This window comes from Syngnathoides biaculeatus, chromosome 2 (genome assembly GCF_019802595.1).
Source record: "Syngnathoides biaculeatus isolate LvHL_M chromosome 2, ASM1980259v1, whole genome shotgun sequence".
NCBI lineage: Eukaryota > Metazoa > Chordata > Actinopteri > Syngnathiformes > Syngnathidae > Syngnathoides > Syngnathoides biaculeatus.
Window position 1 is genome coordinate 37,819,247 of NC_084641.1, and position 20,866 is coordinate 37,840,112.

General features: G+C 41.6%; 1 protein-coding gene across 2 annotated transcripts in view; it reads left to right on the plus strand.

Annotated features, from left to right (window-relative positions):
* Window positions 1–20,866, plus strand: part of LOC133491674 (histone demethylase UTY-like) — a 49,865-nt gene that overhangs the window by 23,303 nt on the left and 5,696 nt on the right. Inside the window, exons 10-29 of one of the 2 annotated variants that reach the window (XM_061803118.1) lie at window positions 41–167; window positions 577–675; window positions 8,943–9,162; window positions 9,879–10,016; window positions 11,275–11,406; window positions 11,491–11,562; window positions 11,643–11,744; window positions 11,857–12,240; window positions 14,704–15,557; window positions 15,845–15,974; window positions 16,890–16,995; window positions 17,119–17,324; window positions 17,432–17,490; window positions 17,607–17,681; window positions 17,751–17,899; window positions 18,006–18,120; window positions 18,214–18,401; window positions 19,255–19,396; window positions 19,494–19,620; window positions 19,967–20,137. In XM_061803118.1, the coding sequence (XP_061659102.1) occupies window positions 41–167; window positions 577–675; window positions 8,943–9,162; window positions 9,879–10,016; window positions 11,275–11,406; window positions 11,491–11,562; window positions 11,643–11,744; window positions 11,857–12,240; window positions 14,704–15,557; window positions 15,845–15,974; window positions 16,890–16,995; window positions 17,119–17,324; window positions 17,432–17,490; window positions 17,607–17,681; window positions 17,751–17,899; window positions 18,006–18,120; window positions 18,214–18,401; window positions 19,255–19,396; window positions 19,494–19,620; window positions 19,967–20,137 (3,596 nt within the window). The remainder of the gene's footprint in view (window positions 1–40; window positions 168–576; window positions 676–8,942; window positions 9,163–9,878; window positions 10,017–11,274; window positions 11,407–11,490; window positions 11,563–11,642; window positions 11,745–11,856; window positions 12,241–14,703; window positions 15,558–15,844; window positions 15,975–16,889; window positions 16,996–17,118; window positions 17,325–17,431; window positions 17,491–17,606; window positions 17,682–17,750; window positions 17,900–18,005; window positions 18,121–18,213; window positions 18,402–19,254; window positions 19,397–19,493; window positions 19,621–19,966; window positions 20,138–20,866) is intronic. The other variant, XM_061803124.1, reaches the window with a different exon arrangement.

Sequence of the window (20,866 nt, forward strand, 5' to 3'; positions counted from 1 at the left end):
GTGACTGACTCCCTGCGGGTGCATTTTTTTTTAACCCCAGGGTGGATGCATCACACAGTGGAGCAGCTTGGTGACAAAGCTAGTAGGGACAGCTATGCCATCCAGTGTCTGCAGAAATCCCTGGAGGCAGATCCCAACTCTGGACAGTCATGGTACTTCCTGGGCAGGTAGGAGGCACCCATGTATCATCCTTATAGTGGTAAACTCATTCATAGGCAAATGCATGTAGCTCAACTGATATTACCTCCGCCAAGAAGGTTTATATTGCTTTGAGCTTTTTAAACCATTATCTCTTTTGGTGCGGGGATGGGGGGGTATTTTTCCTTTGCATTTCCAGTATATTTGTTTCCCTTTGTTACACATTCAAAATGTAATAAAAAAGTTAAAATACAATGAAAATATCATCACATATTTGATTAGTATACATTGGGCAAATGGCAAATTTGTTGTAACTTTCATTTCATAGTTGGTAGATATTCATTTTGCAAGTGATAGATGTTTAAGGCTTGGTGGAAAGCTGCTATCTCTAAATTCTCTGGTTAGCTGCACATCCCTGAAAGCCGGTTTCTGCTACAGGTGCTACTCTAGTATTGGAAAGGTCCAGGATGCCTTCATCTCCTATCGGCAGTCCATCGATAAATCTGAGGCCAGCGCGGATACCTGGTGCTCTATTGGGTAACAGATCATTTCTTTGAATTTTGTTTGCTTCTTGATGTCAATGTCAGTTTATGAGTACATTGTATTTTCCTAGTTCCATGTTTCCATCAGGCTATCTTCATCAATTTGTACATGGAAATGAGCAGAATCCAAATTATATCTTAATTTTATGTTGAGTAGATATTGTCCAAAAGGAAAAGAAGAAGAAGAAGAGTCTTTATCCTCAAGCCAGTTTTTAAACATTTTGGCATTGTGCTTAGGGTCATTGTCCAATTGGAAGACTCGTTTGCACTCAAATTTGAACATCCTGCTTATGTCTTGAGATGTTGCCTTAATATCTCCATGTAATGTTCTTTCTTCGTGATGCCGTCAATTTTATGAAGAGCTACAGTTCCTGCTGCAGCAAAACAGCCCCACAACATGATGCTGTCATCTCCATGCTTCACAGATGATATGGTGTTGTCAGGTCTACAAGCTTCCCCCTTTTTCCTCCAGATCTAACATTGGTCATTATGGCCAAACTTTAGTTTCATTAGACCACAGGATATGTCTCAACAAGTTAATATCTTTTTCTTTAGGAGAAATGACATCATCGTCTGTGAGTGGCCTTTTAGCCCATTTCGGTGGACTCGTTTCACTGTAGATTAGACTTTCTTACCAGTTTCGTCCAGCATCTTCTTCAAGGTCTTTCGCTTTTGTTCTGTGGTTGATTCACACATTTCAGACCTAAACACATTATTCTCGGGGACACAGAGCCCATCTCCTTCATGAACGTTGTGATGGCTGGACATTTACATGATGATTACACTTGTGTATAATTGTTTGAACAGATGGTTCTTACTCTGATTTCGTGGACGATTTCTTTTAATTTTCCTATGATCTCAAATAAGAAAGCAGAGTGCTTGAGGTGTGGCCTTAAATGCCTCCCCAGGTGTTCTGTCCATTTAACCACATGTCAGTTAAACTGTCAGGAACTTCCAACGCCATGCCCTCATCATCTGGGCTTTTCCGTATTCTTGAAAGACAGTATATTTGTATATGTAAACTTTTGACCTTGAAGAAAATACAAGAAATTTTTATGTGCCCTGGGATTGGGCATCAACCAATTTAGTGTGTACTCTGCCTCTAGCCCAGAGTCAGCTAAGATATGTGGCAGCACCCCTGCAAACTTAGTGAGGATAAGCAGTCGGTCAGAGCAGAATCCTCCGCGGGAACAACTCTGGGGGAAGTGGTCTACCTCAGATTTTGTCCCACTTGGTCAGTGCAAAACCCAAGCAACAGCCTCACATTCAGTCAACATCCCCTATCCCTCTCTCCACGGCAGTAAATCATGCCTACTCTACAGTACATTTAATCTACTTTAACTAACTAAATGCCAAAGTGTAGAAAAATATCAAGTCAGGATTTAAACATTTCTTGTAATATCAGCTTGTTGGGCATTCCAGACTACCGAATCCCACATTGAAATTCTATGAGCCTGCAGACTTCTTTTTGGCTCTGAGTAATCAAAACCAGGGTTTTGTGATCATAGGTTTTGGGATGGAACATACGGTATAACTAAGTCAGTGAGATAAGAGGGTGCTAACCCATGTACCATCATTTCTTGTGTGTAATGCGCTTTTTTTTTCCCCTCACCAATAAATGTCAAGTCACTAGTGCACATTGTACATTGGTATTGGGGAAAATTAAAACTTTGAAATGTTATAAATTTATGCTGCCATCTAGAGATTATAAAAAGCTGTACACTTTCATTCCAACATGCTATTGCCACTTAGAGGATATATAAAATGTGTAGTCTACACTTTCATTGCAATAGCTGCTTCTTCAATTCAATTTTCAAACAAATAACCTACATTTCAACTGTAACATGGTGCCAATTTTCTGCGCTGAGTTTTTCATATTCTGATGGGTCAATAAAATTTGTATTATATATTATAGAATATTTGTGCACTCTGTGGTAGTCTGACCATTCTGCACCATGTAGACATCTGTTGTTGACCAATACTAGCCTCTCGTACATGAGTGTACCACCAGTGTACATGTACACCACTTGCACAATCAACCGAGCAGGATCTGCAACATTTGCAGTTGAGAATTGTCTCAGACTATCACACGACTAGTCGCTTTAAACTGAATACACTTCTTGAAGTCTTGACACCTTTTGCACACTGGACTATCGCACTAATGGGCATTCTAACTGCTGTAAATGATGTAAAACTGCATCCATAACACAGCTGTGAATTACAGTGTAGAAAATAAGTATTTGAACACCCTGCTATATTGCAAGTTCTCCCACTTAGAAATCATGGAGGGGTCTGAAATTTTCATTGTAGCTGCATGTCCACTGTGAGAGAGATAATCGAAAAAGACAAATCCAGAAATCATAATGTATGGATTTTTTTTTTTTTTTTTTTAACAATTTGTGTGATACAGCTGCAAATGAAAACCAATGTTAATATTTGGTACAGTAGGCTTTTTTTGCAATTACAGAGGTCAAATGTTTCTGGGAGTTGTTCACCAGGTTTGCACACAATGCAGGAGGGATTTTGGCCCACTCTTCCACACAGATCAGACAGGTTTCTCTCGCTGTCACTGAGAAACACGGAGTTTCAGCTCCCTCCAAAGAGTTTCGATTCGGTTTAGGTCTGGAGACTGCCTAGGCCACGCCAGAACCTGGATATGCTTCTTATGGAGCCACTCCTTTTGTTTTCCTGGCTGTGTGTTTCGGGTCATTTTCACGTTGAGAGACCCAGCCGCGACCCATCTTCAATGCTCTGACTGAGGGAAAGAAGTTGTTCCCTAAAATCTCCCAATACATGGCCGTGGTCATCCTCTCCTTAATACAGTTCAGTCGTCCTGTCCCATGTGCAGAAAAAAACCCAGAAAACATGATGCTACAACCCCCATGCTTCACAGTAGGGATGGTGTTGTTGGGATGGAACTCATCATTTGTCTTCCTCCAAACACGGTTAGTGGAATTATGACCATAAAGTTCTGTTTTTGTCTCATCTGACCACAAAACATTCTCCCATGACTCCTCTGTATCACCCAAATGGTCATTGGAAAACTTAAGACTGGCCTTGACATGTGCTGGTTTAAGCAGGGGAACCTACCGTGCCATGCATGATTTCAAACCATGACGTCTTAGTGTATTACCAAGAGTCACCTTGGAAACAGTGGTCCCAGCTCTTTTCTAGTCATTGACCAAGTCCTGTCGTTTCGTCCTGGGCTGATTGCTCACCTTTCTAAGGATAATTGAGACCCCACAAGGGGATATCTAGCATGGGGCTCCACTCTGATTGAGATTTACCATCATGTTTAGCTTCTCCCATTTTCTAATGATTGCTCCAACAGTGGACCTTTTTTCACCAAGCTGCTTGGCAATTTCTCCGAAGCCCTTTCCAGCCGTGTAGAGTTGTACAAATTTGTCTCTGGTGTCTTTGGACAGCTTTTTGGTCTTGTCCATGTTACAAGTTTGAGTCTTACTGATTGTATGCGGTGGACATAGCGACCTCACACGGGTGCTTCTGATTCAGGATAATACATGGAGTAGAGGTGGACTTTAAAAAGCAGACTAACAGGTCTTTCAGGGTCAGAATTCAAGCTGATAGACAGGTGTTCATTTGCAGCTGTATCACACAAATCGTCAAAAAATGATACATTGTCATTTCTAGATTTTTCTTTTTAGATTATCTCTCTCATAGTAGACATGCACTTACGGTGAAAATTTCAGACCCTTCCATGATTTCTAAGTGAGAGAACTTGCAATATAGCAGGGTGTTCAAATCCTTATTTTCTTCACTGTATAAAAAAATAAAGTTTGTCAGTTGACTGTGTCTGCTACCGTACTCAACATGTATGTCGTGCTGCGGTTGCTCCATTACAGGAGACAAATTCCTTGTGTGTTGCTTACATAGATGGCAAATAAAGCTGATTCTGATTTTAGATCTGTTATGACATATTTATGCCTGGATAAGAGTAATATCTAGGCGTATTTGCCCTGGCAGAATTTGGGAAATATTTTTTCAAATATGACTAACTGAGCATCCATTATTAAATTCTTTATGGTTACCTTTTGTTTAATGATAATTTTTTTCTGAAATGCTTGACAGTTTAATTTGAATCCTATTAAAGCAAACTCAGACTGAAATGACGTACATTTAATTTCACACATATTGACTTCTAATACTTAGTGTTATATAGTTCAAAATTATTCCTATGTTGAAAAATATTTTTGTTTATACCTTAACTTGATTCACTGTCTATGCCATGTTTAGCTAAGTTGTGAGTAACTGATCACCCAAAAGAGTTAAAACTCCCATACTGCACCACTTTGGGATGCAATTTCCAATCAGGACGCAATGCACAAAAGGAGGATTCATAGTTTTCCTAGAACGATCAGATTGAGGAAACAGTCAGCGGATGTAGTCAGAAGAGCTGCTGAAAAATCTGCTTTTGTTTGAAGCCTTTGACTTCCCCAAGCACATGAGAAACCTCACTGGTGTGTCTGGGTACAAACGATGGTTTAAATCCAATGCAGTGCCGATTATCTTTCCTTACAAGGAGCCAAAACCACTCCATGTGACAAAAGTCGAGCAAAGATACACAAAAGACAGGAGGCGCTAACGGTGTACATTGATCAGCCAACTCTAGCAGCAGCAGCTAGTGTAAACAAACCATCACCACCGGACACGGAGTTAGCAGTGAAAAATAGTAAATTAGGTAACTTACTCACGGTAATTGCTGAATACATTTAATAGAATGGGCAGTGACAAGCTGAGCTCTTTACAACAGCAGGGTTCGCACGCGGCCCTATAAGTCCCTAAAAACGCGGCCCTAAAAGTCCCTAAAAACCCCATTTTCGAAGGTGCATTCAGGGGCTCCTAAAAGTCCTTAAAATCCGCGAAAACCGGTCAAGCCCCAAAAAGGCCTTAAATTAAAAAAAATCAAAGGGAGGACCTCTACCGCCAAAATTGTCCCTAAAAAAATAAATTAGTCTTTTATTTAAAAAAAAAAAAAATTGCGATCCATCTGGCGTCCAAATCAGCTGGAAATTGTCAACGGAAGTCACCGTGTTGACAACTAGTCGCCATCTTGTCGATATTCCATTGTTTGTTTCCGTGAGTAGGCATTTCACTTCGTCTTCGTTACGACATAGCGTAGTTCTTTCATCGATCCAACTTGTATCACGGGGAAATGCATTTTTCAAGAAGCTTAGGTTGAAAGTAAGGAGTTTGGGAGCTGGGTTCGTCGAGATCCAAAAGATCGGCACATGTTTTACTGCCATGTGTGCAAGCAGAGTTATCAGCTTGAAAAGATGGGCGTCAAAGCGCTGGAGTCGCACCGGAAAAACAGGAGACACACTGATTTGGCAAAGACTCTCTCATCTTCCGTTGGTATGAATCTGTTTCTAAAATAAGATTGTGAAGCATCAACTTCAGGCACTGGTACTAACAGTGCATGCGCACAAGGGATCGCAAAAAAACGCTTACTTTCATAACCGGTTTTAACCGAACAGCTGTAGTAAAAAAACGGTACCATAGTGGTGTTTACATAATTCACCCCTGGGACCTCGAGTTGGGGTGTGGGGTTCCACACGGACTGTTTTTGTTGTTGCTCTTCCGGAGTGACGAGTTCACAGAGTTACACCCCCCCCCCCGTTTTGCGAGTAGTGTTTTGATGTCTGCCAATAAAACAAGTTTACTCCCATACTTTGGATCGTTTTCTCGATGCCATGTTTGATGTTTCTTTGATTTAACTGAATGTTCTTTTGAGTCCAACTTTACTCTAACAGCGAAACTTGAAAAAAGTGGAAATGATGTTGAAAAAATAGCGCAATGTGGAGTACCGGAACCAGAAGAAATGATTGGAGATTGTAACAGATTTCGAAAGTCTGATTACGGTTTCGGTTTTAAAAACGGTTATTTGTAACCGGTTGCGATCCCTAATGCGCACCTACAGTTGTCCAGCTAGAGGTCAGGCTTTATGAATGTAGTTCAATACACGAAGACTGACTCGTTAAAGGCAGAGATCGTGTGGACTTTAAAAGTGATCTGCAGCCATTACAGTTACAAATCTTGTGGAAAATAATTCAAAAGTGTTTCCAGTCATGTTCCCAGACAGTGACATTGCTAAAAACTACCACTGTGAGGAAAGGAAGACTTCGTACCTGGCTAAATTTGGCATCGCTGCCCACTTTTCATCTCTACTGCCTCAAAGCCAAAAAAGCCAGAATAGAGACTGACATATCAACGCTTATTGAGAAGGCTGACAGGCTGTGTGAGGAGGAAGAAGAAAAGAGGAATCTGAGGTTTATCACCGAGGCCAATGCACTCAGAGGCAGAGCAAAGGACAAGAGAGCCACTTTGGCACCGCTACAGCAACAAATAGAGGAGGCACTGGGTATGCTCAAGGAGCTAGAGTAGGGGTGCTGAAACAGACATCAGTAGAAGACATTTTTGTATATAGTTGCAATTGTAGTTAGAATCTGTTTTTCTGTATACTGTTATGTGAAGACGTTGACAATGGTCATATCAATGAGAACTACCACAAGGGGCGACAGGTGATCACTGTCACAGGTACTGAGATACTGGAACATTTGATGAACCAAGAACGGTTGATGGCACCATTGGGTGAGTCTTTTTTCCTTATTCTTGATTTCCCACGATGGCCCTAAATTTTTCGTGTCGGCCCTAAATTTTTTTCCGTGTCAGCCCTAAATTTTTCATGTCAGCCCCTAAGAATGCCCCTAAAAAGCCCTTAAATTTTTTTTTGGTCAGACTGAGTATGAACCCTGCAACAGTCTCTTTCGCCGTCGACACCGGCAAATACACCACCAAAAATGACCAACTCCAGTTCCTTTCGAGTTTCTGTCATTTTCATCCTGATTTCTTGTTTCTTCCTCTCTTTCATTTTCCTGATCACACTGTCTCAAACTGAAATGGCGGTACAGTGTTAATTTCTGAGAGGGGCTGCTGCTATGACTACTGGTAAAAACTACTCTGTGCGTCGGGCACATCACTTCCCAAAATCTGCCGCAAAGAAAAAAGAATGGTGCTCTATTTTGAAATTACACTTTGTAAAATATATATAAATCTGGACGTGATTATTGAAAGTTGTATCTTATTTTACTCACGTCGAAACAGATCATGAAAACCAAATGTGATGGGAACTTCACTTTAAAATAAAATTGAATGGGAATGGAGAAAGTGTGTGTGTGTGTGTGTGTGTGTGTGTGTGTGTGTGTGTGTGTTGTGTGTGTGTGTGTGTGTGTGTGTGTGTGTGTGGTGTGTGTGTGTGTGTGGAGTCAGTCTCTCTCTATATACCCTCTGGGGGCCATGCCTTTAACATACTCTCCCATGCCCACACCTTCCCCCTGTAACGTCTGCATGCTTTCTTCTCACACGTCCGCTTTTCATCTACTGTACATAGCTAGTGTGTCACCAGGAAAACCTCCCGGTAAGTTACAAATTTTGGACGTCAGTTCACATTATAAGGCACTCTGCATTATGAGGCGCCCTGTCCATTTTGGAGAAAAATTAACACTTTTGAGTATGCCTTATCGTTGTGAAATACAGTAGATATATAATGGATTTACTGTGGAAAATATCTCTTAAAATTGCATTTAATTGCATCACTGAATGACGCAGACAGTTTTCTTTGGATTTGTCTGCAGGATGGAACGATGTGTGGCAGGTCGCCAATGGAAAATGTTGTAATCGCATAATGTTTTTTCATTTGGATTCAGTGTTTATGGTACCATTTGGAAGACTATCAGATGTCAATCAGTCACATGGTCTTAGTTTTCATCAGACATTGCTTTGCTAGTATATACTATAATTCCTGGCCTACAGAGCGAACCTGGTCATAAGCCTCACCCAGTACATTTGTAAAGGAAATACCATTTGGTACATACAGAGGCCGCAGCTGTGTAAAAGCCGCAAGTGCCCACATTGAAATCCACTTTGAAACACCAGATATTTACAAAGAAAGATGGTACACAGAGAGTTTAATGCTAGCGCAGCGCTAACAGGGCTGGACTGGTAAAAGTCACTTCCTTGGCGCATATATTCCACCGGTCTCACTCTTACCTTTTACACTCGAGTGCCCCCTAGCAGCCGTTGGGAAAAAATGTACAAATTACCCGCATCACCGCATAGACCGCAGGGTTGAAAGCGTGTGGGGAAAAAAGTCACGGGTTATAGGCTGGAAATTACGGTACTGCATATATCACTTCCTCTCTTTAAACCTCATCACATACTTTGTTCTTCACGATCTTGTCCCAGGGTGCTATATCAGCAGCAGAACCAGCCCATGGATGCACTGCAGGCCTACATTTGTGCTGTGCAGCTGGACCACAGCCATGCTGCCGCCTGGATGGACCTGGGCACACTGTATGAGTCGTGCAACCAACCGCATGATGCCATCAAGTGCTACATCAACGCTACACGCAGCAAGGCTTGCACCAATGCCACCATGTTGACCCATCGAATCAAATGCCTACAGGTGGGTGGCGAGAGATGTGCAGCAATTTATAGTGGTAGGGGAGTGCAGCCAGCCACATGTTCTCTGGAAGCTCTCATTAAATTTTGAACATCAATAATGTTGACTCGCCATTGTAATTTAATGTAGTGAAACAATCTGTATAAAACACATAGAAATCATGACACATTACCAAAAAGATAATGTGTGACCAAAAAAATCCATGTAACCTTTAATAACACAGATTAATCACAACTGTTGGCCCATCAGTAGCCATATACCTTCATAGCTACTTTATTCATGATGTAACAAACAGCTGGCATGTTGTCATCTGGGGTCCTAACAGTTGCCATGTCATGCCATTTCTATATTTGCTTTCACATTTCCTCAGAGCAGCGTCATTTCTACCCTGCGCATGAGTCACAGTCCCACTAATTTGTATTAAAATGACACTGCAGCGGCTTGTCCTTAACGGTCATTTTTGGGATTATTGTTACTGAGTGTCATGCAAATGTGCTACCTCCCCGTTTGAACCACGCTTTTCACACATGGCCACGCAGCTCCAAGACTCCGCTTCACTTGTGCTGTAACCTGCCTGTACCATTGCAGGTCTTTTTAGAAAATATATATTATTTTGAGGTCATCGTTTTTCTTTCAATTTTAGCAAGAAAGCCTTTTGTGTTTTTTTTTTTCCTTTTTTTTTTTTTGGTTGTTTTTCACGTCGTTTTCCATTCCCCTAGGCTCAGTTGAGTAACCCCCAGCTCAGTAGCCCACAGAGTAAAAGTAAAATGCTCCCTCTTATTGAGGAGGCATGGAGTCTACCAATCCCAGCGGAGCTCACCTCCAGGCAGGGAGGCCTGAGCAGTGCCCCACAGCAGGTGAGAGACCAGATCCCCCCCTTTGACCAAAGACGCTCGAAACACATAACCCTAATGTACACGCCGTTACGTCTGTGAACACATGCACTGTTGTGCACACTAATGGGTAACACTTGTGCTTGAATTGAACTCCATTTTCCACACTGATGTACAGCTGCAAAATTTGTTTTTCTTCCACTACTTGTTTCTCTTCTTAATGGGTATTGGGATAGAACTTTCAGTGTGTTGGCCACAGCTGGTTCACAGCACTTATTTAGATGATGAGGGAGTCTAGCCAAGTGTTACTCAGTCTCCCACCCCCTTTCTTTCCAGTAGCTATACAATTTCACCCATTTTTCATCGCTCAAGTTGAACACTCTCACCACTACTTCACCTCACCCCCTCCCATATGTAACAAGACATAAGCGCAAAGCACTTTTCTGCAAAATCAGTTTAAAGGCGGCCAACTTCACCCGATCTATGTTAAACAGTTACAAATTTAAGAACTGCAGTCAAGAGGCTGCAATCATATTTGTCACTCTCATTTGACCTTGTAACAAGGCTTGGGTACCATCAGTGAGGTTGTGCTGCGTTCAGCCTCTAGTCTTTCTGCTATCGCCCCCTAGTGTTTCATCACTTCTTTTATTTTACACCTGTTTCACCGTAGGAAGTTGTAGCGTTTGTGCATGATCTCTGTTGTGTTCTGAACTGCGCTTTGATCTGTTGACTAACATCTTTTACAATGTTCAGTCTTTTCATGTTTTAGAATCTCTAGGGAGAAGAATTTCACACAACTCTGGTGATGACATAGCATGAACGTATACTAGCCTGTTTTCTCTGTTAGAGGGCAGCTGTACCTATTGTACTATTGAATGCATTCAGTTTGCTTTTGCATCATTGCAAAAGCTTCAACTTTGCTTACGACAGCCAACCAGGGCTGCTATGCCACTGTGATGCTTCAGTAAAAACATTTTATGATTTAATAACCACTTATCCCCAGTTAAACAGGCTATGATTATTTCAATATCAACATTTGTCTCCTTTTTCCATGTCTTACTCTCAATCCTCTGCTTGGCTTTGCTTTTCCTTTTCTCTTACTGTTCAACAATGTTTTTTTCCTCCCTGATCTCCCATTTTCTGCATCTTTCACTCTTATCTTTTATCGGAGCTTTGCTCCCTTATTCAATGGTCTTTTAATTTTACCCCTCCTCTGCTTGCTCTTCACTTTTCCCTTGTTTCATTTTACCTCCGCTCCTCCCTGTTTTCTCCCCTCCTTCAGGCCTGCAAACCCAACCGTGCGGCAGAGGGTAGCGGTGCAGGTCACTCTCTGCCTCCTCATGTGGCTGCACTGGGCCAAGGAGAGGACCAGTCCTGCCCAGCCAAGAGGAAGCGAACGTCCAGCCCTGCCAAGGTAAAAGCTTGTCCCCGCACATGCTTATTCATTGATTTACTTTTTATTTTGTTCAACCTATGCTATTCCAATAATTTTTAACAGGGAGATTCCTGGGCTACTAATCCAGTGCAGCAGCCTGTTCCCAACTGGTACCTCTCCCCACAGAAGTTGCAGGTTAACCATTGCACTTATTTTTTTATGTAATCCCCACCTCTATTTCCAGCAGTTTAATTTATTGCTATGTTTCTGTGCAGTTGTTAGAACAACTACGGCGTAATCGACCTAGCCTGAAGCCCTCACAGCTGCAGATGTTGGAGCAGCTGGATTCTCAGTTCACCATGATGCAGCAGCACCAGGTAAAAATGATGGCCTGTATAATGCACACTTTAGCAAAAGTCATTATCTAATCTGTCACACTTTGTTAACTGAAGTGTTAAATGTTCATTGGGTCTTCATTTCCTCATGTAGTTGCGACAAAATGCGTCAGGAGGTCAGGTGCGGCCCTCCTTCCACAATGGCCCAACTGCCAATTCTCTCCCATCCCCTAATCCCAGCCTCCATCCCACGCGGCCTCATCTGGGAACTCATCGGTCCCTCTGCCCCCCTCAACCCTTAACCAATGGGCCTATGGGTCCCGGGGCACACAGACACTCAGACTCTGTCTCCCTTCCTGTCGGTGAAAGCAACAGTAGAAGTAGTAATAATCAGCCGGGGCCTATGGCCTCGGGGCCCAATAGAGATGTGCCTTACCTGCAACCTGCCGGCAGCGACGACTCAGCACTACCTCACACCTGCACAAGCACGCAAACACAGGACGCCACGCCACGCCCTCTGCACCTTATCTCTTCTCAGGTAAGTCCTCAACTCTCTTTGTGATTCTTTGAATGTCCATGGTTCATTTTATACCTGTGCTCCATTGTATCCTACCTATAACTATATACTTTTTACATAATTAAAATTAGAAATACTGACAATACACCAGCTGGTGCATATGGTTGTGATCAGAAGTACATAGTACAACTTATCATGGGCATGGCTGTCATTCATTTTAGGCTCTTAAAGAGTCATTTGAACTATATATTTTTCAGTGTAATTATTTTACAAAATACATCTTATGTAAAATAGCAAGAACCCTACCCTTTGCCTATAAAAGAAAACGACTAATGTTATTCAACGCAAATCTTTTAGTCCCCCAATCTGGACTTGCTTTATTTCAAATTTATATAAGTTTTTTTTCCTCAAAACAATTTCTACGTAAATTTTGTTTTGTTTTGTTTTTTAATTTGGAGGATAAAAAGAAGAGCTTCCTCTTAGGGAAAAAAATTGTCAGTGTGATTCTTGATCAATTAAAGACCTTGTAAAGGCAATTTAGAGATTTTGTTCCAAAATGCATGACATTACAAAATGTGTGCATCGTACGTAATAGTGTTACACTATTTTTCACCATTTTAGTTTCCCCACGTTTGTTGCATCATCAGTTCACATGTATATTTGTGACTCACAAACACCCGCTGTACTCTGAGAGACGGGACTGAAAGCGACTGAAGTGGAGCATCGCAAAAAAACAATTTGTCTTTGCACAGAATGCAATTAAAAAACACGTTAGCGGCACAGTGCAATGGAAAAACTACTACCCCATATGGGGTTTCAGGCTCCACGTGCAATATACGGTACTTTTTGTTTTATGGAACCATAAAAATGTGGCATGATTGTTTGGAAGAAGAGGATATCCATAAAGAGCCACTGTGTATATTCTAATGGAGTGTATAATATCATTTACATAAATGCTCCTCTAACAGTTCCTGAAAGGTCCACTGACACGTAAAACATAATTTTAGTATGTTTTTAATAAAAAGAGTTAAAGTGCAACCATACAGGATGGAAAAAACCTCCTGCAAATTTGACACCACAGAGAAGTTTCTATGTTGATAAGCCTAACAATGAATGAATGGGGGGAAAAAACAAGCAATTTATGTGAAATCAGTATTCAAAATACTAAATTGAAATTCTTTCAGCTTGCAGACCCTAGGCTTGTTGCTCTAAAAATCCTGGCTCTCTGTCACACTTGGGGGGTGTTTAGCAATGTTCGCAAATGTACTTGACTAGGCAACTGCCTTCCACTGGGCTTGTTTCTTGTTGCATGAAAACAGTCTGGCTGGTTCTGATCCTATTCCTTAGGAATTGAACTCACTAGTTGCTGAGTTTTTTTTTTTTTTTTTTTTTTTTTTTGAGGGGTCTGAAAAGTCACTAAGGTGACAACACTTACATTGCTTTTATGAACTGCCTACCATGCCATCTTTTTTGTGTAATTAGTAAATGTTAGCAAGGGATGCTCTTTGAACTATGGAAGCTCTATATGGGGAATCAATTTAAAAAAATATATATATATATATTTTTTGGTTTGTCCTGGAAGTTGAACTTGATTTAATAGATAATAATCTATCATCCTGAGCTAGATCCAAGACTGTTCAGACAACCCAACTTTTTACATACACCCCCACTAATAATGATTGAATGGCCCTTAACAAACAATCTTGTTTCAATGATGGTTTGAGCCATCAAATCCTTGACTGAGCACCACGTAATCAGGCATTTGTATGAGAATTTTGTGCATTCCAGTTGAACAAAGCTCACCTATGCGTTACTTATCTTTAGCTCAGACCACACGGCTTGTCGTTCACGACAGTCACTCTGCCAAATGGCAGGACAATGGTGTCATAAATTCTGTGAGTGTCACACTACACGTATGACATCGACCAGACCCTGCCCGATAATTGTGTACTGTTGCCATGATCACTCTCCTACGGCATGTCTTGTGGGATGCAGGATGACGAAAGAGTCCAGGCAGCAGGTAAAAGGTTTCTGGGCTTGTATGACCGGGGGACACAAGTGCAGGGACTGCGCAGTTAACGGAAGCTAAGCTCTGGAGGAACAAGAATTGCATGACACGTGCTCCTGGCAAAAAAGAGAGCACGTGAGTCAAAGTGACGGGTGTTTGGGTGCACCATTACACTATTATTCAATATCTTGGAGCAATTGTATGAAAATTCTGAGACACCAGACTTTCTGTGCTGTAGTCGTGAGGTATCCTAGATGTCAGATCAGCAATTGACACACTAACGTTGCTGCTAATTATGTTTATGATAGCACCTTTGCTAGGTACTGTCAATAACCATAGGCATCAAAAATGCTGTTGGCTGCTCTCTGCAATTTAATGCTTTCCAAAAAGTTTTGCCATTAAATATTGTGACAGTCCAGAGTCTATTTTGCACATTTGTGTAGTGGTCTTAATCAACAGTTGTCCCCTTCCTTTAGGTGCCACAGAAACAGTCCGTTCCTCTTGTGAGCTCCAATGCTGAGGGAGCCACCTCTCATCTGCATCCCCCCAACTCCATTGCCCCCCAGCAGTCCAACAATCAGGTTGGACATTCCAACACTGCAACGCAACAGCCACAACACAACCACCTACCATCCCCACCTTCTCTTCCCCCTTCCTCTACCTCAAGTAGGGCAGCACCAGGTGTGTCCACGACCAAAGATGGCAACATTACGGCCACCCTTGTCACCGCATCCGCATCCCTTGGTAACGGCCGTTCAGAGGGCAAGATCCTGTTGCCACTGGGATCAGCTGACGGTAAAGTGGCGCAGTCAGACAACCTAGCATATAGTCTCCACTTGGGGGAGGGCGACAAAGTTGCAGAAGGTGGTGAGAAGCAGAGCCTTAGCACAGACAATCCAAGACTATCTGCCCTGCTGGCAGGGGGGGCGGAGGGGATTAAGGGAAAGACAGAAGGCATTGTATCTACGACATCTCCCAACAAAGTCAACAACATCCACCCTGCAGGCTTGCCCTCTACCCCCAACACACAGGGAAGCTCAGCTGCCTCCTCACCTGTCTCTGCCATATCCACCGCCACGCCCTCACCCAAATCCTTAGAACACACCCAAATAGGCGGCCATAGTCCTGCCACAACCATAACAACACCAGCTGTTAATGGTAACAGCAAAGGGGGGATCTCAGAGGACTCTCGGAGCCCACTGAAGGCAGAGCCACCCGTGGTCACTGGTCTCAAGGCCACGCCTCCGCATGGCTCCTCTTCGTCATCCTCATCTTCTTCATCATCTGTATCAATCTACCCCAGCTCCACTGATGTGCTGAAAGCCTGTAGGTGAGCAAATGTTCGTTTGCTGATGGCTCCCTCCAGTGGAATTTTACAGTCAGTGAAGCATTAGGAAGTTGTGTAACTGGAGCTGTTATCTTGTTGCTATGCAGATATTTTGAATCAAGTAATGTTTACATTTATTAATTTTACTCAAAAATTGGCTTTTTTATTCAGTTTGGGATTGATCATTTTTTTCTTAAGTGATAAGCAAATTGCAAGAAAATAGTAAATTATTCCAAATGTGTTAAAGGCTGCTCTTGTCAAATTCCCTGGGTTTATTGGTGTGTGTGCAGAAACCTGGGCAAAAATGGGCTTTCCAACAGCAGCATTCTTCTTGACAAGTGCCCGCCACCACGGCTCCCCCCTCCTCCCAAGCCAGCCCTGCCCAAAGACAAGCTCAACCCACCGACCCCCAGCATCTATGTGAGTAGCAGAGCAATTCATTCACATAATGCAAGTCTGCTCTCTTTTGAGCTAAGCATAATATAGTTAAATGTATAGCTTTTTGCAATGTGATGTGGGCAATATGTATTCTGGTAAATGATATATATCCCAGAATAGTATTTTTCCTTTGAATTACATTGTTAACCCGGGCCATGACCGATCCGGTATGGGATTCTTTAGATGAACGCTCATATTTGTTTGGCACAGTTTTTACGCCGGATGACCTTCTTGATCCAACCCTCTGCATTTATCCGGGCTTGGGACCAGCCTACAGATTGCACTGGTTTGTGCCCCCATAGGGTTGCATTTGCAAATGCTTGATCTCAGTTATTCCTGCCAAGGGTGATATAACCCGTTATTAGGTTCAGGGGGGCATTACTTTTCCACAGAGGGTCGGAAAGGTTTGGATTTTTTTTGTGCCTTCATAAATTTGTCATTTGAAAAGTGCATTTTGTATTTCAGTGGGTGATATTAAAATTGGGTTGATTTGAAGACTTTGTATGAAATACAAAAAAAAAAGAAAAAGGAAGGGGGCAAATACTTTTTCACAGCACTGCAGCTGTTTTTTTGTTGTTGTTTTCAAAACTAAACCTGTTGTCTTATTCAAATAAAATGTCAATGTCTGTTTTTATTTCTTTTGGAAGGCGTTGGACCATTTCATGCTTTTCATTAAGTAAATGGAGCATATTTGCCCCCATTTACTCATAAAAACTGAGTCACTCAATTTGCAACAACTTCAAGGAATTTCCATTTCATTAGGCTTAGTTGGGTAGCATAATTGTCAAACTTGTTTGATATTATCAGTAATAAAAAAACTAGACTCCTCATAATTTGGGGAAGTGTGTGAATTATTTTTTGCAATACTCTTGACACCCCGTTTCCTGTTTGAACCAGTTGGAGAACAAAAGAGATGCTTTTTTCCCCCCACTGCACCAGTTCTGCACAAATCCCTCCAATCCTGTCACTGTCATCAGAGGACTGGCTGGAGCACTCAAACTGGGTAAATATTGAAAATACTGTATGACCTTGTGCATGAATCACAATGGCTACATGCACATACTACAGCCAACCGAAAGAGGTGTATTTGTTATTGAGTGTTTATCTCATTTGTCACTATCTGTAGATTTGGGCCTTTTCTCAACTAAGACATTGGTTGAGGCCAACCCAGAGCACTTGGTAGAAGTGTGGACGCAGCTGTCACAACCTGCGGATGAGAACTGGGATGTGACGGGCACCAAGAAAATGTGGCGCTGTGAAAGTGCTCGAGCACATACAACCATTGCCAAGTATGCGCAGTATCAGGCTGCTTCCTTCCAAGAGTCCTTACGGGTCAGTCACAAGATGACACTCCCAAAAGGATCATTATGTCCATTCAAAAAGTTAATATTAATAACTTTTTCCAACTTTAAATTTAATCCAAATGTCTGATTTTCCAGGAGGAAAATGAAAAGAAGGCACTCAAAGAACCTTGTGACACAGAGCCTGTAGCAGAGAGGTAGAAAAGATGAAGAAACATAAATCCCCAGAAACTTCTTTTAACTTACTGTTTAGAATTTTGTAATGTTACACAACTGCCAGAGTCATTGAGGATGTATGTTTGTCATTTGGCAGTGTTGTGCGCAAAAGAAGGGGACCCTTAAAGCACATCAAGTTTGGAACAAATATTGACGTTTCAGATGAAAGGAAGTAAGTGTGGCTCTTATTAGGCCATTTGGTTAAATCTTATCTTCCTTTAAACACACTTTCCTCCACCAGATGGAAGCAACAGCTCCAGGAACTCAGTAAACTGCCAGCATTCGCTCGTGTTGTATCAGCAGGCAACTTGCTCAGCCACGTGGGCCACACCATTCTGGGAATGAACACTGTTCAGCTGTACATGAAGGTCCCGGGAAGCCGGATAGCGGGTTAGTGCAATCGAATCAATCATGTCTTTTTCTTTTGCTAAGGTGAATATGGGTATTAAGGGAAATAGTGATCTAAAAAAAAAATGTCCACTCTTCACACTGGCAGGTCACCAGGAGTCCAACAACTTCTGCTCAGTCAACATTAACATTGGGCCTGGAGACTGTGAATGGTTTGCTGTACCAGAGGCCTACTGGGGTGTAATGAGCACCTTCTGCGAAAAGTAAGGTTCCATTCTGAGCTACCATTTGTTGCCAGATAATAGTGGGGGAACAATTGAACTTAATTTTTCTGTACTTTTCGCTCTTGCCCATAGAAACAATATTAACTTCCTGATGGGCTCGTGGTGGCCAAATCTGGAGGACCTGTATGAAGCTGATGTCCCAGTATACCGCTTCATCCAGCGCCCCGGTGATCTAGTATGGCTCAACACAGGCACCGTCCACTGGGTGCAGGCCATTGGTTGGTGCAATAACATAGCCTGGAACGTTGGACCACTTACAGGTATGGAGGCTCAATGGCACTCAGAGAGAAAAAAAATATACATTTTTTTTCATTTTCCTCAAAGCAAGCAGTTCCAGGTGAACTCAAACTTGATAAAAAGGAAAATTGTTTCTAAAATGGTGTGACCTTTACAATGGCATTTGTGGTTTCCAGCTGATTACTGACCTTTTCAGCTGATTGGCCTCGATTTCCTCACTACATTGTGACTTTTCCAACACACTTTACTTTTACATTACCTGCACCATTTTTGTTTTACACTTAGCAGGCGCAACCTTATAACAAAGCAGCTGGTGTTTGATATTGACATGCTACAGGAAAGGATCAGTGTATGTACGAGGCCTGCATTTGCTATAGATTGGGAGTTGCAAAAAAAATTACTTAAGTGTACTGTTACTTTAGGTTAATATGACTCAAGAAAATGTAAGTAGTCCTGCAAATAATTACTTGAATAAAGGAAAGTACTAAAAGAAAAAGCTCTCAAAGTACTTTTTTGTCCGTCTGTCAGGACCTGGTCAGTGGTTCAAGTCCCAGGATGGATCAAAATGTTAAAAAAAAAATCAACTAGTAGTTGGTGGAATGCTAGTATGCTTGCTGGCTATTTTCCCCATTTTTGTTTTGTTGCCCCATTCCCACTTTGTTTGGAATGTGTTGCACGCATCTAATTAAAAAAATGTATCTTAAAAAAACTGTTAAGTTGAAACATGAAATATCTTTGTACTGTATTCAATGGAATATAAGTTGAAACGGATTTTCAGATCATTCTTTTATTATTTATATTTTATACAATATCCAAATGGCACTGGTGTTGAGGTTTATAAATTATCTGATCTTTTGCATTAACTATGTTTTTAAGCCCATCAATACAAGTTGGCTGTAGAGCGTTATGAGTGGAATAAGCTCCAAAGCGTAAAATCCATGGTTCCCATGGTGCACCTCTCCTGGAACATGGCACGCAACATAAAGGTTTCTGATCACAAGTTGTTTGAGATGATCAAGTGAGTCAGTCTTTCACACATTTCACTCCTCTACAGTGGAGGTTAATTTATTTTAACATGTTAACCAGAATCTTCCCATCTGACACATTCTTCACAGGTACTGTTTGCTGCGGACGCTGAAGCAGTGCCAGTGGGTGAAGGAAGCCTTAGCAACAGCTGGCAAAGAAACAGTGCTGAGAAACAGAACCAGAGACGAACCAGCCCACTACTGCACCATCTGTGAGGTTCGTAACACAGCGATGGTTCTTCCTGTGTTTGTGTTTGCTCCCTTGAGCTAATGTCACCTCTTCCATTGTCCATGTGTTATTGGGGCTTGGTTAGTAGAGGGGTCATATCTCAACTCAAACTAGGTTACAGGTGGTTCATGTTAGTACACTTTTCAGCAACCTCCTCAACCACTAGTATCAGATCCAACATATGTCACTATCAATGCACAATTATTTCACCTTTGTGTGAATCAGGTGACTTTGCAGTAAAAGTAAAAAAATAATGAAAGTAATAAATAAACAAAGTGCCATACAGGTTAAAGCCCTTCCTAATTTGTGTCTGCGTTTGGTGCACGATCTTCAGGTTGAGGTGTTCAACCTCTTATTTGTGCGCCGTGAGCTCCTGTCTAAGAAGCAGTACGTGGTTCACTGCCAGGACTGTGCCCGTAAAGGCAGTGCCACGCTGGATGACTTTGTGGTGCTGGAGCAACACAGGATGGAGGACCTCATGCAGGTCTACGACCAATTTGCATTAGTAAGTCCACACATTGGTGTCAAAATTGTCTCCAGGCATTCTCTTTTTTTGAGCTGAAAAACTGTTAAGAGAATTCACTCAACTCTAATTAAGTTTTCATTGTGGTTTAGAAAATCATCTGCTGTCATAAAGACTACTTTTTAATTGAACACAAAATTAATGAAACAATATGGAATATATCCAATGCATACAAAAGTGGTGATCAGCATTAGGATTGGAAGAAATCTACTTTTTGATACATCACAATGCTGTTGTAACCAGTCTGGAATCAATTCATACATTTCAGTAATTGTTTGAATAATGCAGTCGCAGAAGAAGAAGAAGTCTTAGTGGATTGAAAAAGGTACTCATACAGTAGGTGCAAAATATGTTGCACAAGTCCATGAAAAAAAAGGAATACATTGATGAAGTGTATCATAACTATTGAGGTCAATATTTTATTGGCAATTCCTCAGTATGCCAAATGGAGGATAGAAATTCCTCTACTTATGGGCCGGCGGTGCTACAAAAATAATAAAAATATCAATGGAAAATACTAAATAAAATTATAATAAAAACACTATAAAAAATATTAATTGAACGTGGAATATCAAAGATCAGGTGACATGCAACATAGTCAAGATCTGAGAACCAAGGCAAATAATACACAGTAATTAGATGACAAAACCCCAATGCTTCTGAAATTGGAGTTTGCGTGTGTGTGCATTCATGTGTGTATTCTGTGTGGGA